The sequence below is a fragment of the Cydia fagiglandana genome, chromosome 24 (assembly GCF_963556715.1).
Source record: "Cydia fagiglandana chromosome 24, ilCydFagi1.1, whole genome shotgun sequence".
Lineage (NCBI taxonomy): Eukaryota > Metazoa > Arthropoda > Insecta > Lepidoptera > Tortricidae > Cydia > Cydia fagiglandana.
Window position 1 is genome coordinate 7,235,965 of NC_085955.1, and position 17,163 is coordinate 7,253,127.

General features: G+C 50.0%; 2 protein-coding genes and 1 pseudogene across 2 annotated transcripts; all 3 read right to left on the reverse strand.

Moving 5' to 3' along the window:
• Nucleotides 1–177: 177 nt before the first annotated feature.
• Nucleotides 178–8,461, reverse strand: LOC134676143 (uncharacterized; annotated as a pseudogene).
• Nucleotides 8,462–14,723: 6,262 nt separating this feature from the next.
• Nucleotides 14,724–15,140, reverse strand: LOC134676144 (histone H3). Its single transcript, XM_063534423.1, has one exon. The coding sequence runs from the start codon at nucleotides 15,132–15,134 to the stop codon at nucleotides 14,724–14,726; it is 411 nt and encodes a 136-aa protein (XP_063390493.1). The 5' UTR covers nucleotides 15,135–15,140.
• A 981-nt stretch (nucleotides 15,141–16,121) lies between these two features.
• Nucleotides 16,122–16,499, reverse strand: LOC134676631 (histone H2B). The gene has a single exon (XM_063535029.1). It carries the CDS (start codon nucleotides 16,497–16,499, stop codon nucleotides 16,122–16,124), a length of 378 nt encoding a protein of 125 aa, XP_063391099.1.
• Between the last annotated feature and the right edge of the window lie 664 nt (nucleotides 16,500–17,163).

Here is a 17,163-nt window from a genome sequence, read left to right on the forward strand (position 1 = left end):
AACTTTGTATTTGCGGTGCATATAGTTAGAATTATTTGCGGCCCTGAAAAGGGCCTTTTTGTATTTGCGTCTGAGGACGCGGGCGCCGGGGCGCGCGCGCGCGCGCGATACGGTAATACATGCGTCAGTACATATTACACGATGTCGCGCGCGGCGGACCAAGTGCAAGCGGAGCGCTTAACCACCGAAACCGTAGAGGGTGCGGCCCTGACGCTTCAGAGCGTAGACGACGTCCATGGCGGTGACGGTCTTCCTCTTGGCGTGCTCGGTGTAGGTGACCGCGTCACGGATCACGTTCTCGAGGAACACCTTCAGAACACCGCGGGTCTCCTCGTAGATCAGACCGGAGATACGCTTGACGCCACCTCTGCGGGCGAGACGACGGATGGCGGGCTTGGTGATACCCTGGATGTTATCACGGAGCACCTTCCTGTGGCGCTTGGCTCCTCCTTTCCCCAGACCTTTACCTCCCTTACCGCGACCGGTCATTGCGACCTGTAGTAGATATGAGACTTCTCGAACGGAATACACGGACAACGACACACGACTTGCGGCGCGCGTCGACACGAGTGGAATAACTGGCTATCGACGTCTGTGCGATATTTATACGCTTTACCCTATTGCGGGGAGACGGGGGACGGGGTTAGAGATATCGGAGCATTAATATTTGATTTATTTTTCATTCATGAAATATAATATAATATTGATAAATAATTTCATATGATATGGTTATTTAAATTCATTTTGGGGATATAAATATGTAGTTACTCACATATAATTACTAACTATAATAACGGCGACCGGCTCATGGAAGAGAGGCCGTATGTATAACTAACTACATATATGTAGCACTCTCTATTTCTATTTCATTCCCCTCTAATCTCTAATATTATCCTCTAGCATTCAGTCAGTGGTAATAATTATGTCGATAAAATTTCGAGAAATCTATATTATTTTGTCTTAACTTAACTTTTAGTTGGCGCGTAATATCACGAGTTTAATTCACTTTCCTTCTTTCCATTATACTACATAATAGAGTATATCGCGGTTAAATTTCATATACTACTTACTATATTACCGTACATCTTATGTATGAATTGATGTATATATTTACTAATGACTAATAATATTGATCGATCGATTTATCTACGCAAGTGTTTGTTCAAAGAAACATATTATATAATTTTCGAATCATGTGTGGCCCTGAAAAGGGCCTTTTGATATATGACAGAAGCTTCACGTTCGCATGTCCAGACGCAAAACGCGTGGTACAAAATAATAGATATAATGTAACCGAATGCGTTGGCGCAGACTGCGTTCGGTGATTTAGCTCCGTGCCGATTTTAGCGTGGCGGGTGGTTTTAAGCACGTTCACCGCGGATCCTGCGAGCCAGCTGGATGTCCTTGGGCATGATGGTCACACGCTTGGCGTGGATGGCGCACAGGTTGGTGTCCTCAAAGAGACCGACGAGGTAAGCCTCGCTGGCCTCCTGGAGAGCCATAACGGCAGAGCTCTGGAAGCGCAGGTCGGTCTTGAAATCCTGAGCGATCTCACGCACCAGACGCTGGAAGGGCAGCTTGCGGATCAGAAGCTCAGTGCTCTTCTGGTAGCGACGGATCTCACGGAGGGCGACGGTGCCGGGCCTGTAACGATGGGGCTTCTTGACGCCCCCGGTGGCCGGCGCGCTCTTGCGGGCCGCCTTGGTGGCGAGCTGTTTACGGGGCGCTTTACCACCGGTGGATTTACGAGCGGTCTGCTTGGTACGGGCCATTGCGAAAAATAAAAATTACTACGACACACGGTACTACGTTACGTCAACGAGTCACGAGAGGTAATAAACTTCGCAACGCCGAGAGGCGCTTTTTATGTGCTCGTCGGAAAGGGACGGAGTTAGTGTCCGTGTGAGCGAGAGGGTTATAAAATTCACATACACGGTCCCCCTCGCCCCTCTTTTCCTTTCTCACCAATGGTACGATTTCTAATTACAATAACATTAATATTATTGAAATATTATTAATAAATTTGCTTTTTTTTTTTTTTTTTTTTAGGTATTATGTATGAGTTAGGACAGTTAGTTAGGTTCCGCGGAGCTAGGTTAGGTTAGGATTGTAAATAACAATATTTGACCGAGTCAGGTCAGCAAACCTAACTTACGAGGTTAGGTTAAGTTAGGCGATATTTATGTAAGTATACTCGATATATTGTTCAAGTTTGATTTGTTTTGGAAATTCCTGGCATCTGGTAACCTAACCTAACTTAACCTGACCTAACTCCTAAAGAAACCTAACTCTAGCGAACCTAACTTAACCTAACCTAACTCTAGCGAACCTAACATAACCTGACCTAACTCCTAGAGAAACCTAACTCTAGCGAACCTAACTTACTTATTTTACAGTACATATGGTCCTATTTTCCGGCACTAGTGCGTAAAATAGCACATTTCGTGCTATGTCAAAAGTTTATAAAGGGCCATATGTACACGTCCCTAACCCTATTTAACCTATATTATTAAGTGTTGGTAATGTGTAAATAAATAATATTTTTTATTGATATTTATCGACAGATTGACACAGTATGCGCGGTTAGAAACTTCTTATATCATATTCAGAACGTATTTGTGGCCCTGAAAAGGGCCTTTTTGGTTGTTGCACAAACCACACTCTCGAAGCGTGTCGTGTCGTCGCAATACGAACTACCTAAACCCATTACACTAAAAGTGTATTGAGAAGACAGACCGCATACGAGGAACGACGTACGCTTACTTGGAGCTGGTGTACTTGGTGACGGCCTTGGTGCCTTCACTGACGGCGTGCTTGGCGAGCTCACCGGGCAGCAAGAGCCTCACGGAGGTCTGCACCTCCCTGCTGGTGATAGTGGACCTCTTGTTGTAGTGAGCGAGGCGGGAGGCCTCGGCGGCGATGCGCTCGAAGATGTCGTTCACGAACGAGTTCATGATCGACATGGCCTTGCTGGAGATACCGGTGTCGGGGTGGACCTGCTTGAGCACCTTGTAGATGTAGATGGCGTAGCTTTCCTTGCGCTTATGCTTCTTCTTTTTCTTAGAGTCCGACTTGGAGATGTTCTTCTGGGCCTTGCCGGATTTCTTGGCGGCCTTACCGCTAGTCTTGGGTGGCATTGCGATATAGTTAGATGCTTACAGTACGAGAGTCGAACTGGAAATATGATATTTTTTTACGGTCGCCCGATCTTTGCTAGCGTAGCGTACGGGAAATAGGGGATTAAAGATCGAGCGTCGAGCCCGCGGTATCTCGACCAATAGCGTTCGTGCATCATTAACATCGTCTGTAGGCATGGTGGGGAGTGCGAGGGCGTGTTGATATTATGTATTTAAATATTCATTATTATATTATCAATAATAAATAAACATTACCCGCCTGATGTGCTATGCTATGTAATAATAATAATGAGTTAACCAAAATATATTTGAACCATAACCATCTGTCATCAATTTTTATAACTGTAGGCGGCCAAAAATTTGGTATATTATAATTATTTATTTATTTATCATTCTTTTGTTACAGAGACACACTGTTGTAGCTGAGTAATTAAGTAAGTAAGTAAGTAAGTAAGTAAGTAAGTCTTTGATCCGTCCGAGCCATCCATAAACAAATAAGTGAGTGAGTGTATCCGAGTGTCTAATTTATAATATATTTAATTATGTGATGTATGTGTTTTTCACTATAGGAACGATAATCACATTATAGTTCAGTACCTACTCTTACCGTAATTATAATTCATTCATAAATGTGTAGTATCATAATTATTTTTTTTTTTTTTTTATTATTATTATTCATCGATCTAATGACATCATATACGTATGCGTTATGCCATGAAACTTATAACTTTTACACAGAATTATATTGTGGCCCTGAAAAGGGCCTTTTGTAACGGTCACTCGGGCGGGAATGTAACAGAGGCCCCGTGCGTGCGATAAATGTACGCACGAGACAAATGCACACATTCACCAGTCGCCGTGTGTTACCGCTAGAGATGTAGCCTGATGAGAAGTGAGGACACTTAAGCCTTCTTCTCGGTCTTCTTGGGCAGGAGTACGGCCTGAATGTTAGGCAGCACACCACCCTGGGCGATGGTCACACCGGAGAGGAGCTTGTTCAACTCCTCGTCGTTGCGGATCGCCAGCTGGAGATGCCTAGGGATGATCCTGGTCTTCTTGTTGTCGCGAGCGGCGTTGCCTGCCAACTCGAGAACCTCAGCGGCCAGGTACTCCATGACGGCGGCTAAGTACACCGGGGCACCGGCACCGACGCGCTCGGCGTAGTTGCCCTTGCGTAAAAGCCTGTGGATACGGCCGACGGGGAACTGGAGTCCGGCACGGTTAGAACGTGACTTTGCCTTTCCCTTAACCTTGCCACCTTTACCGCGTCCAGACATGTTTGATGAGAGATTTAAGTTTTCAGTTTACACACAACGGACGAGAGCACGTATTGCTCGTGAGTGTCGGACAAGAATATTTTTTTAGCAAGCCGCGCGTTAAGCTATATAGTCTCACGGAGCGCGCTGATAGTGGGGATATAACGAGCCGACATAACACGAGACCGATCGACCAATCGACGCCCCGCATGCAAGAGTGCGAATGAATAAATAAATTAATAACAAAATATTCTATAAGTAAGTTCATATAACTCCACATTAATTTATATAATTTGGCCTATATCTATAGGCCATACGTACGTATACTAAGTATGTAGATAACTTACTAAATATTGTTTGAAATGTAAGACTTGCGTCATATCATGTTTATTTATTTATTTACGTTCCAATAAAAAGTTGGTGTAAATTCATGATTAATGAAAACCTAATATAATCTCTATCAGTGTGATAATCATCATCATCGTATTGATGACTTTTGTGCCTTGATATTCGACTTTTTACTCCGATCCGAACACCTTTTGGTATGTTATATATATAAAAACACTTTCGATTCTCTCATTGATAAATCGATCGATCGACTCGTGTATGTGCTCATTGCAATGAAACAGAGGTGATATGAACCTTTGAATACATTTGTTAGCCCTGAAAAGGGCTTTTTGATGTGCGTATAACGCGCACAGGCGTATGACGTGAGTCGAGAAGAGGCGAGACACGTCGTCGTATAATATTTATAGCAACGACAATCGACATCTCCTCTACCATCACGACAACTACCGCGACCGATGTAAGGACGACGACGACAATATGGCGCAGTCTTCTTACTTCTTCGAGGCAGCCTTCTTAGCGGCGGGCTTCGCTTTGGGAGCGGCAGCAGCCTTCTTTGGCTTGGGAGCTTTAGGCTTCTTGGTCGGCGGCTTCGCGGTCTTCTTGGCCTTAGGCGCGGCGGCGCTCTTGCCCTTGGCGGGGGTGGAAGGTTTCTTCGCTGCGGGCTTCTTTTTGGCGGCGGCGGCCTTCTTGTCCTTCGTGGCGGCCTTAGGCTTGGCCGGGGACGCGGCGGCCTTCTTCGCCTTAGCCGGTTTAGCTGCGGCGGGCTTCTTAGCGGCGGCTGATGATTTAGCGCTAGATTTCTTGGCCGCGGCGGGTTTCTTGCCGGCGGATGAAGTCTTCGATTCCAGTTTGAACGAGCCGGACGCGCCCTTGCCTTTGGTCTGTATGAGTGCGCCGGATTCGACTGCGCTCTTCAGATATTTTCTAATGAAAGGGGCCAGCTTCTCGGCGTCGACCTTGTACTGGGCGGCGATGTATTTCTTGATAGCCTGCAGGGACGAACCGCTTCTCTCCTTCAGCTCCTTGATGGCGCTGTTAACCATCTCGGACGTCTTAGGGTGGGTGGGCTTCGCCTTAGGCTTCTTAGCGCCTGCGGAGGCGGACGCCTTAGGCTTCTTCGCGGGCGTCGCCGGGGCGGGAGCGTCGGCAGCAACTGCGGTATCGGCCATATTTAAATAACCAAGTAATATATGTAGTTTAACAAATTAGTAAATCGCACGAACTGCGCAAAGAGAACAGCGGACGCGTGTAAGCGGAGCGCTGCGCTGGCGAGTACTAAACACGAGTCGCATGGGGGCGCCACTTTTTATATATCCACTCCGGCTTAACCGTAACGCAGACCCTTATGTCGCGGGACGTTTTCTCGTAATAACACTTCCAACTTTTCACTTACTCGTTTATGATTAAACTAAATTTATAGTGAATTATATTATAATGATTATAATAAAATTGCACATGTATATTCTTTATGAATTGATATATCTATTTTAATAGAAGTTTTAAGTTTTGGAACGCCGTTAAACGAATGAGGGAACTTTACTTTTGGTATTATAGGTTGCGGACACCTCGGGTCTGTTTAAAAAGTGATTTTTCTTAATTAGAATTACATTTAACAATATTATGTGTCTTCCAGTTAAAAGCGAAGATACCATAGATAGATGTGACACAATAACAAAAGTAGAAAATTATAGTTATAATGTTATTTTGACTTGTTGTCTTCACTGTCGTAAAACAGCCGTACCGCGCCTTGGATTGCCTACGTTCAGCGGTTTGCTCTCTGCTGGTACCGATGTAAAACGGGATATGTATTTTATGTTACGTTTATATAATTATGTTCTATTATACATTACGATATCACCATATTCATGAATATTATTATAATTCTGATGGTTTTTAAAAACTCTCTTCTACGAGGATCATACAGCAGCGCGAACTCACACTCTGAACGTGCGGGCATGGTAGGTAGGTAGAATCTCGTGTAGGTAGGTCGTATTTTATTTAGTTTTGGTTTTAGTAGTAAAGTAAAAATTTATCTGAATATTACGCCTAATATTAAAACAAACGATATACTTAAAATTAAATTATTGCAATTAGTGTGTTTATCGTTGGACATAAGAATCTGTTTAGGTTGATATATTAGGTTGATATATGTACTTAATTATATTCATCATAGGGACACGAGAAGTCTTAGGCTTCTGAGTTACTATATGTAGTTAACCATTTTTATATAAGTTATATTAATATTTTTGATGTGGTAAAATTGAGGTGAGTGGGTGAGGGGATGTTGGGTGTCCCTGTCTGTTTTGTGCACTATTTGCGAATCCTTTACCTAATTGGGCAGTTCATCCTGGTCGTCGTCGTTATCAGTACCTAGTAGTAGGTCACAGCCTCACAGGTGTCAGGTGATAATGCGATTGTTTGTTTTTAAAATATATATATGGTGTTATTAGTAAAACTAACTAAAAAGTTAGCGAGTGTGCGTGTGTGAGAAATACATGTTTGGATTTGGAAAACGCGAGTAATAGGTGAATACTTTATTACTTAATTAATTATTTAGATTTGGGTTAGGGCGATGCTAGTCGGGAAGTCGGGAAAAATAAAAGGAAGAAGAAGAAGATGATGATGATGATGGTTGGATGGATGATTCTTGAAGAGAGGGAGAAATATCTGAATTTATGCATGCTGTACCTACTGGGAGGTGGGTGGTAAATAGACACGCGTGTAAAGCTCTAGCTGGAGACGTTCAATCGAATCTCTATATACTTAGTTATGCCTATTTTATATACGAGTACATTACATACATAGGTATAGTGGGCAGGCAAGGTCTACTTACTAATAATAATTAAAATATGCTTGGTGCACATTAATAATTGTGACGTAAGTACTAGATCGGAATCTAAAGATTTAAAAATATATTTATTAGCTTGCTCTAGTATCAATATTATTAGCGCACACACACATGAGGTTAAACAATAACTTTGCCCTTTGCTTGTAAAAATAACTATACATATTTTTAAATTAAGTAACTACATATAATTGTTGTTTTGTTTGTTTTAGAGAGCTGGGCTGGCTGGCGTCAAACCACCGTCAAAGCAGGCGGCGAACGAGGTGGCTGGCTGCTGTTACAAGTTAGAAAATTGGACTTGCGGTGCGGGGTAAGTAAGTTATTATACATATTATTAGATAGATAGATCGATCGATCGATTGTTTGTCCGTATGTGTCGTTGCTGAAACTTTGTATTTGCGGTGCATATAGTTAGAATTATTTGCGGCCCTGAAAAGGGCCTTTTTGTATTTGCGTCTGAGGACGCGGGCGCCGGGGCGCGCGCGCGCGCGCGATACGGTAATACATGCGTCAGTACATATTACACGATGTCGCGCGCGGCGGACCAAGTGCAAGCGGAGCGCTTAACCACCGAAACCGTAGAGGGTGCGGCCCTGACGCTTCAGAGCGTAGACGACGTCCATGGCGGTGACGGTCTTCCTCTTGGCGTGCTCGGTGTAGGTGACCGCGTCACGGATCACGTTCTCGAGGAACACCTTCAGAACACCGCGGGTCTCCTCGTAGATCAGACCGGAGATACGCTTGACGCCACCTCTGCGGGCGAGACGACGGATGGCGGGCTTGGTGATACCCTGGATGTTATCACGGAGCACCTTCCTGTGGCGCTTGGCTCCTCCTTTCCCCAGACCTTTACCTCCCTTACCGCGACCGGTCATTGCGACCTGTAGTAGATATGAGACTTCTCGAACGGAATACACGGACAACGACACACGACTTGCGGCGCGCGTCGACACGAGTGGAATAACTGGCTAGTCGACACTTCTTTCATGCCTCCCGAAGGGAGGTATGAGATGCCTTTCCATCCCTCTAGGGGATTTTTGGCGATTTCAAATCGCCGCCCGTGACTACGGGCGGGTCTATTCAGTGCCCTTGTTATAAGGGCGGGGGCTTCGTGGCCGTAACTAGCCATTTGGCCTGTCATGGCTTTTTTTTTCCTTTCTATGTGGCCTTCCTGTAGCTTCTTGGACTGCGGGATCCTTAGCTACTGTCCGGCGTTTCTTCATCTCTCGCCAGTGCTCTAGGGAGCTGGCGTGATCGGCGGCTATCCGGCGGGCGTGTGTGCAGCGGCGCAATGCCCTGTAGGTGCTGGTGTCTGGAGTGGTCGGCGCGCTCGAACATTCTTTTCGATAGGTGGCTCACGAAGGCGTCCAGGCTCTGCCATTTCAGGCCTCGCTGAATATCTACGTTTCGCACGTAGCGGGGGGCATTTACTATGGTGCGCAGCGCCGCATTCTCCTGCGCACGCAGTCTTTTTTTCTGTGTTTCAGCCACCAGGGCGTACCATGCGGGAGCTGCGTACGTCAGGCGGGACCGTATGTAGGTCTTGTATACCCCCAGCTTCGTGCGACGGGGGAGGCTGCTGCAGAGCACTGGACGGAGCTGGACTCGTGCGCATTTCACGCGCCGGATCACGTCGTCCACGTGGGGCTTCATGGTTAGCCGCCGGTCGAGTGTTACGCCCAGGTACTTGACCTGTGGTAACCATTCAATCTGTTCGCCGTGCAGGCGAAGCGGCGGTGGGAGCTGGTTTGTGTGGCTGGAGATCAGCGCCTGCGTTTTGCCAACGTTCACTGACAACCTCCACCTGGAGAGCCAGTCGGGGAGTGCGTCAAGGGACCTCTGGAGTTTCTTGGCAGCGTGCTTGAGATTGATGGACGCGGCGAAGAGTGCCGCGTCGTCCGCATAGAGGCCCAGCTTGACGTCTCCAACGACCGGGAGGTCGTCCGTGTAGAGGGCGTAACAGGCCGGCGAGAGGACGCTGCCCTGGGGGACGCCCGCGTGGATCGGGTGTTCTTCCGAGACGGCGTTCTCCACTGCTACTCTGAAGCGGCGGTCAGTCAAGAAGGAGGCCACCACCTTGACTATCCGTCTGGGTGCTTCGGTCTTCGACAGTTTGTAGATGAGTCCCTCGTGCCACACTCTGTCGAAGGCCTTCTCCATATCGAGGCAAACGGTTGCTGTGTACTCCTTCCTGTTCATGGCCGCCGTCATGAAGTGTAGTACTCTGGTGAGCTGCAGGGTCGTTGAGTGGCCGTCACGGAAGCCGAACTGCTCTGGCCTTGGCTCGATGAAGGGCTGGAGCTTGCCCAGCAGGAGCCGCTCGAACACCTTGGAGAGGGTGCTGAGCAGGGTTATTGGTCGGTAGTTCTCCGGTCTTCCTCTGTCCTTTCCAGGTTTCGGCAGCATTATCACCCGACCAAGTTTCCACGGGGTCGGGTAGTGCCCCGAGCGCATGATCCCATTGAACAGGCGCGTCACCGCCACGACGGAACGCAGTGGCAGGTGACTTAGTGCCGCGTTCGGGATCTGGTCGGGGCCCGGGGCTTTCTTGTGTTTGCAGCGACGGAGAGTTCGCTGCACTTGGCCGGGCGTGAAGAAGACCGGGTCGTCTTCTTGTCCCAGTGGCTGCTCGAAGAACCTCTCCAAGTGTTCGGAGACTTCGCGGTGGTGTGATTGGTCCTGGACTGGGTTGGGCTGGAATTGTCTGCTCAGACACTCGGCGAAGATCTCCGCCCTGTCCTCCGCCTTGTATCTGGGCAGTCCGTTGGCGTCCTTGAGTGGGCGAGTCGAGTCTCGCGTCGTGCCGAGTTGACGGCATAGACGGTGGATGGAGGGAACATCACCGTCTATGGACGCGATGTGACTCTCCCAACTCATAGCTGCGTGGTTGCTGAGCTCCTTTTGCACCTTCTTCACGAGCGCGTTGAGCTCCGCTCGAAGGGTAGGGCATCGTGTTGTTTGCCATCTCCTCCTCAGGACGTGCTTGCGCTTGATGAGATCCAGGATCCTTTGTGGCAGGAGAGGGCGTCTCCCGTCACTCCGGATGGTGTGCGCTGCTGTGTTCAGCGCGTCCTGAATGTCAGAGGTGATGGCAGCGGCTGCACTCTCCACTTCCTCTGCTGAAGAGACCGCCATGGTCTGGGGTTTCCCCTCCATGGCTCCGACGTACGTCTCCCAGCAGATACGGCGTCTGGGTCTGTTTGTGATGGCTCTCACGGGTAGGTCTTCTAAGGTCAGGAGTACTGGGCGGTGATCCGATGGTAAGTCGGGTAGGGTCTCCTGGCCGATGGCTGCGTTGATGTTCTTGTGTACCGCGAAGTCGATCGTGTCTGGCCCGTGCACGACGTCGTAGTGCGTCGGCTCTTCGGGTCCGGACACCCCGAAGTCGTGGTCCACGGCGGCTTGGTATATCACGCGGCCCGCTGCGCTCTGCCTCGATGCGTGCCACGCCTGGTGCTTCGCGTTCCAGTCCCCGGCCATGATGATCGGCAGGGGGGGACTGAGAAGCTTCAGCAGGTCTCTTTGCAGTGTGCCGGGTGCTCCTCCCGGCCTGTAGATAGCGTAGAGCCGGAGGTCGTGGCCCGAGACTCTGATGTCGACTCCCAGAGCATAGAGGGAGTCGAGGGGCTGGTATTCCACCGGCTGGTGGACGATGGACCTCCGGACTAGGACTGCGAGGCCCCGGTAAGCTGCGCCATCCTGCCGAAGCTCCTCCTTCCTGTATATGACGTAGCCGGGGATCTTGAGTGCGGTTTCGGCGCGCAGGAGCGTTTCGGACACCAGCATCACGTCCACGTTCTGCACTGCGACAAAGTTGCGCAGGAGTCCGATCTTCGACCGTAGCCCCTGCGCGTTCCAGTAGACAACACGCAGACTATTGAATTTTAGTCCGCGTGTTGAGGGCAGCTGTGAGCGCCTGGGCCACAGTCGCGAGCTGCGCCACGATGGCGGCGAGGTCGTGAGTGGCGGTGGGCGAGATGTCGGTGTCTGGTGCTGGATCTCTTGGCGGTGGTGGAGCAGTGGAGGTGGAGGATTGGGCTGGCACTGCTAGAGTGGGGGCAGCCTTCTTCTTCTTCTTCTTTGACTTCTTTTTTTCCGTCTGGGGTCCGGGCTCCTTCGCCAGCTGCGGTCTGTTCATCCCCCTTTGGGTGGGGGGGTTCGCCGACGCCATCAGTGTAGCTGGCGCCGACTCTTCCACCGTGGGCTTGGGGACCGTAGCGTTGGTTGTGGGGCCCGGGCGTGACGGAGCCGAGAGGGCAGATCTCCCGGCCTTCCACAGGCGGTATGCTTTTTTGTAGGAGGGGCAGTTCCTGTGATTGCCTGGATGGGGCCCCCTGCAGTTTTTGCAGGTGGCCTGCTGGTCGCGGGGTCTCGTACACTGGCTGGCCCAGTGCGGTTCGGCGCAGCGTACGCAGGCAAGCTCCCGATGACAGCCGTGTGAGGAGTGGCCGAAGCCCTGGCATCGGTGGCATTGCGGGGGCCCCTTCTTCCCTCGCCACGCCTCCACTCTTATTTTCTTCATGTGGAGAAGCTCCGTCACCCCATAGATGCCCGCGTGGTCCCGAGCGGGCCCCGCGAGCTGCACGAAGTATATGCAGCCCGGGCGTCCCGCTCTCGCGTTGATTTGCTTCGCATATTCTACGGGGTGTCCTTGCTTCTCCAGGGCGTTCATCAAATCCAGAATTGGAGTCTTCTCTGGGAGGCCCCTGACGGCCACTTTCATCCGCTTCTCGTCATCCAGCCCGTAAATGTTGAAAAGTGGCTTGGTGACGTCTGTGGCCTCCCCTTTTTTTTTGGCTTCTTCAATGGCTGCTACTGCCGTGTCCTCCAGCTTGGTCAGGTGACGTATCACGAGGCGGTATTCCTCCTCGGTACGGGGCTCAAAGAGCACGCCCTCTCCCTTCGGCGTGGTGAAAGGCGACTCTCCGAGCTCCTCGGCGATATCCTCCAAAACCTTCGGCCAATTTGGTAGAATGTCTGCGACGATGGCGGGGTATTTGGGTTTTTTATTTTTTTTTCTACCCTCGTCATCGTCGCTGCAAGGCTGCGTACTACTATCGCTCTTTATAGTAGTGTTGTTATTATTTTTTTGGTTGCTGTTTTTTTTAAGAGTCTCATTTTTTTTTGCAGCCTTGCTGCCGTTGGTTTTGGAGCTCGCTGCTGCTGCGCCCGAGGGGAGGGCGGTGGCGGTTGCGTAGCTGGTACCGGGGGCCGCGGGTCGTTGCGCGGGGGCTCGGGGGGCTGCTGTTGAGGGTCCCGGTGTGGGGGCCATGAAGGGGGCTGAGTCGCTGGTGGCTGGGGCCTCGGTTGGGGGTCGCTCAGGTTGCGGTGGGGCTTCGGGTCTGGGCCGAAGTCTCGGGTCCGTGGGCGGCGAGATATTATGGCAGATCCTCTTCGTGTCCTGCCTGGTGGGGGGGCTGCACTCCGGCTTCCTCTTGACCGCCGATAGTTGGAGTAAAGCCGGGTGCTCCCCGAGGAAGCGCAGGAGGGCGACGTCATCTGGGGACAGCTCTACCTCCTCTCCCAGGGCGTGCTCCCGCAGCCTGATGCAGGCCGCGGTCCATGTCTCCATCGCGGGAGACATGTAACCGACTTGCCCCAGGCGGGCTACCAGGATACGGTCATGATCCAGTAGCTCGCGAGGAGAAAGTCGGTCTAGCTCTTCCTGCGGGATCGGTGAGAAGGTGCGTCCAGGGGCTGCATCTTCTGACTGCCACGGCTGTGGTGAGCCGTCACGGTCCGTTGTGAGGGCATCCGTGAATTCGGCGAGTTCTTCGTCGATTTCGGCGGCTGGTGTGGGCTCTGGCATCGGTGGTGTTGGTGCGGGTAGTTGTGGAAACCCGCTTTCCTGACTACCCACATGCCCCGCGGTGGCGGGGGGGTTGGTGTCTGACGGCGGGTTTCGTGTGGGTACTTCGTGAAACTCACGTTTGGAACTACCCACCCTAACCGAGGGGTCGGGGGGGGCCGTGAGTTTCAGCGGTGGGGCTGCGGGTGGTTTTAGAAAACCATGTTGACGACTACCCACCCGCCCCGGAGGGTCGGGGGGGGTGCTTCGGCTTCTCGTCCATGACGCTCGGGCTCAGTCGGTCTTAGTGGGCGGTGCCTGCGCGACGCATTACTGCCGGCCGTAGTCCCAGACAGGGGTCCCTTTTCCAGGTTAGGCCGTTTTAGCGGCGCCTGGAGTAGTTTCCACTGTCTAGGGCGACCAGTAGCGGGTGCAGTGGGCAGCTGGCGTTCCCCTCCGGCGAGGCCGGGTGCGATCCGGCGAAGATTTCTGCGAAGTCCTTGCAGGATGAGCTGGTGCTGGCTTTGGGGGTGCGTCCGAGTGAGGTACCAGGGGCTCTCCAATAACTGGCTATCGACGTCTGTGCGATATTTATACGCTTTACCCTATTGCGGGGAGACGGGGGACGGGGTTAGAGATATCGGAGCATTAATATTTGATTTATTTTTCATTCATGAAATATAATATAATATTGATAAATAATTTCATATGATATGGTTATTTAAATTCATTTTGGGGATATAAATATGTAGTTACTCACATATAATTACTAACTATAATAACGGCGACCGGCTCATGGAAGAGAGGCCGTATGTATAACTAACTACATATATGTAGCACTCTCTATTTCTATTTCATTCCCCTCTAATCTCTAATATTATCCTCTAGCATTCAGTCAGTGGTAATAATTATGTCGATAAAATTTCGAGAAATCTATATTATTTTGTCTTAACTTAACTTTTAGTTGGCGCGTAATATCACGAGTTTAATTCACTTTCCTTCTTTCCATTATACTACATAATAGAGTATATCGCGGTTAAATTTCATATACTACTTACTATATTACCGTACATCTTATGTATGAATTGATGTATATATTTACTAATGACTAATAATATTGATCGATCGATTTATCTACGCAAGTGTTTGTTCAAAGAAACATATTATATAATTTTCGAATCATGTGTGGCCCTGAAAAGGGCCTTTTGATATATGACAGAAGCTTCACGTTCGCATGTCCAGACGCAAAACGCGTGGTACAAAATAATAGATATAATGTAACCGAATGCGTTGGCGCAGACTGCGTTCGGTGATTTAGCTCCGTGCCGATTTTAGCGTGGCGGGTGGTTTTAAGCACGTTCACCGCGGATCCTGCGAGCCAGCTGGATGTCCTTGGGCATGATGGTCACACGCTTGGCGTGGATGGCGCACAGGTTGGTGTCCTCAAAGAGACCGACGAGGTAAGCCTCGCTGGCCTCCTGGAGAGCCATAACGGCAGAGCTCTGGAAGCGCAGGTCGGTCTTGAAATCCTGAGCGATCTCACGCACCAGACGCTGGAAGGGCAGCTTGCGGATCAGAAGCTCAGTGCTCTTCTGGTAGCGACGGATCTCACGGAGGGCGACGGTGCCGGGCCTGTAACGATGGGGCTTCTTGACGCCCCCGGTGGCCGGCGCGCTCTTGCGGGCCGCCTTGGTGGCGAGCTGTTTACGGGGCGCTTTACCACCGGTGGATTTACGAGCGGTCTGCTTGGTACGGGCCATTGCGAAAAATAAAAATTACTACGACACACGGTACTACGTTACGTCAACGAGTCACGAGAGGTAATAAACTTCGCAACGCCGAGAGGCGCTTTTTATGTGCTCGTCGGAAAGGGACGGAGTTAGTGTCCGTGTGAGCGAGAGGGTTATAAAATTCACATACACGGTCCCCCTCGCCCCTCTTTTCCTTTCTCACCAATGGTACGATTTCTAATTACAATAACATTAATATTATTGAAATATTATTAATAAATTTGCTTTTTTTTTTTTTTTTTTTTAGGTATTATGTATGAGTTAGGACAGTTAGTTAGGTTCCGCGGAGCTAGGTTAGGTTAGGATTGTAAATAACAATATTTGACCGAGTCAGGTCAGCAAACCTAACTTACGAGGTTAGGTTAAGTTAGGCGATATTTATGTAAGTATACTCGATATATTGTTCAAGTTTGATTTGTTTTGGAAATTCCTGGCATCTGGTAACCTAACCTAACTTAACCTGACCTAACTCCTAAAGAAACCTAACTCTAGCGAACCTAACTTAACCTAACCTAACTCTAGCGAACCTAACATAACCTGACCTAACTCCTAGAGAAACCTAACTCTAGCGAACCTAACTTACTTATTTTACAGTACATATGGTCCTATTTTCCGGCACTAGTGCGTAAAATAGCACATTTCGTGCTATGTCAAAAGTTTATAAAGGGCCATATGTACACGTCCCTAACCCTATTTAACCTATATTATTAAGTGTTGGTAATGTGTAAATAAATAATATTTTTTATTGATATTTATCGACAGATTGACACAGTATGCGCGGTTAGAAACTTCTTATATCATATTCAGAACGTATTTGTGGCCCTGAAAAGGGCCTTTTTGGTTGTTGCACAAACCACACTCTCGAAGCGTGTCGTGTCGTCGCAATACGAACTACCTAAACCCATTACACTAAAAGTGTATTGAGAAGACAGACCGCATACGAGGAACGACGTACGCTTACTTGGAGCTGGTGTACTTGGTGACGGCCTTGGTGCCTTCACTGACGGCGTGCTTGGCGAGCTCACCGGGCAGCAAGAGCCTCACGGAGGTCTGCACCTCCCTGCTGGTGATAGTGGACCTCTTGTTGTAGTGAGCGAGGCGGGAGGCCTCGGCGGCGATGCGCTCGAAGATGTCGTTCACGAACGAGTTCATGATCGACATGGCCTTGCTGGAGATACCGGTGTCGGGGTGGACCTGCTTGAGCACCTTGTAGATGTAGATGGCGTAGCTTTCCTTGCGCTTATGCTTCTTCTTTTTCTTAGAGTCCGACTTGGAGATGTTCTTCTGGGCCTTGCCGGATTTCTTGGCGGCCTTACCGCTAGTCTTGGGTGGCATTGCGATATAGTTAGATGCTTACAGTACGAGAGTCGAACTGGAAATATGATATTTTGGATGGATATCATGCGATACCCCTTTTAAGGGGGGTATGCGTGGCCGTGCCCGCCTTTCGGCTGCGACGGCTGTGGCGGGTCGCTCCCCACCGCGTGGGGAGGTCAGTCGACGTCATTTTGAGGACGTCAGTGCCGCTGGTGTAGGCCAGCTTTCTCGCCTACCGATCGTTTATCCAACCCCGCGACCCCTAGCCCGGTGATACCGTTTGAGCGGGGCCGGGCGTCAGGGACGCAGGGAAGGCGACCGGCAGCTTAGGCTGGCGTGTGTGGCGTGGTGCATCCGAAGAGAGAGTTTGGGACTTGGCTTGCCTCTGCTACTGGTGTAGCAGAGCTCGGGGCAAGTCCCGGGCCCACCGTTCCGGTGGTCTGGTGGGGTGGTGTGGCGCGATGTTCTTGAGGTGCTCGTGCTCGCCGTTGTCCGCGCGGTCGAACATGGACCGCGCGAGACGCTCGATGAACTCCTCCAGGCCGCGCCACTTCAGTGTCTCGGTGAGGGCTGCGTTGCTGACGTAGCGTGGACACTTGACGATGCTCCGCAGTGTGAGGGTCTCCTGACGCCCCATCTTCGCCTTGTTGGACCTGGAACAGAAAGAATGCCAGGCAGGTGA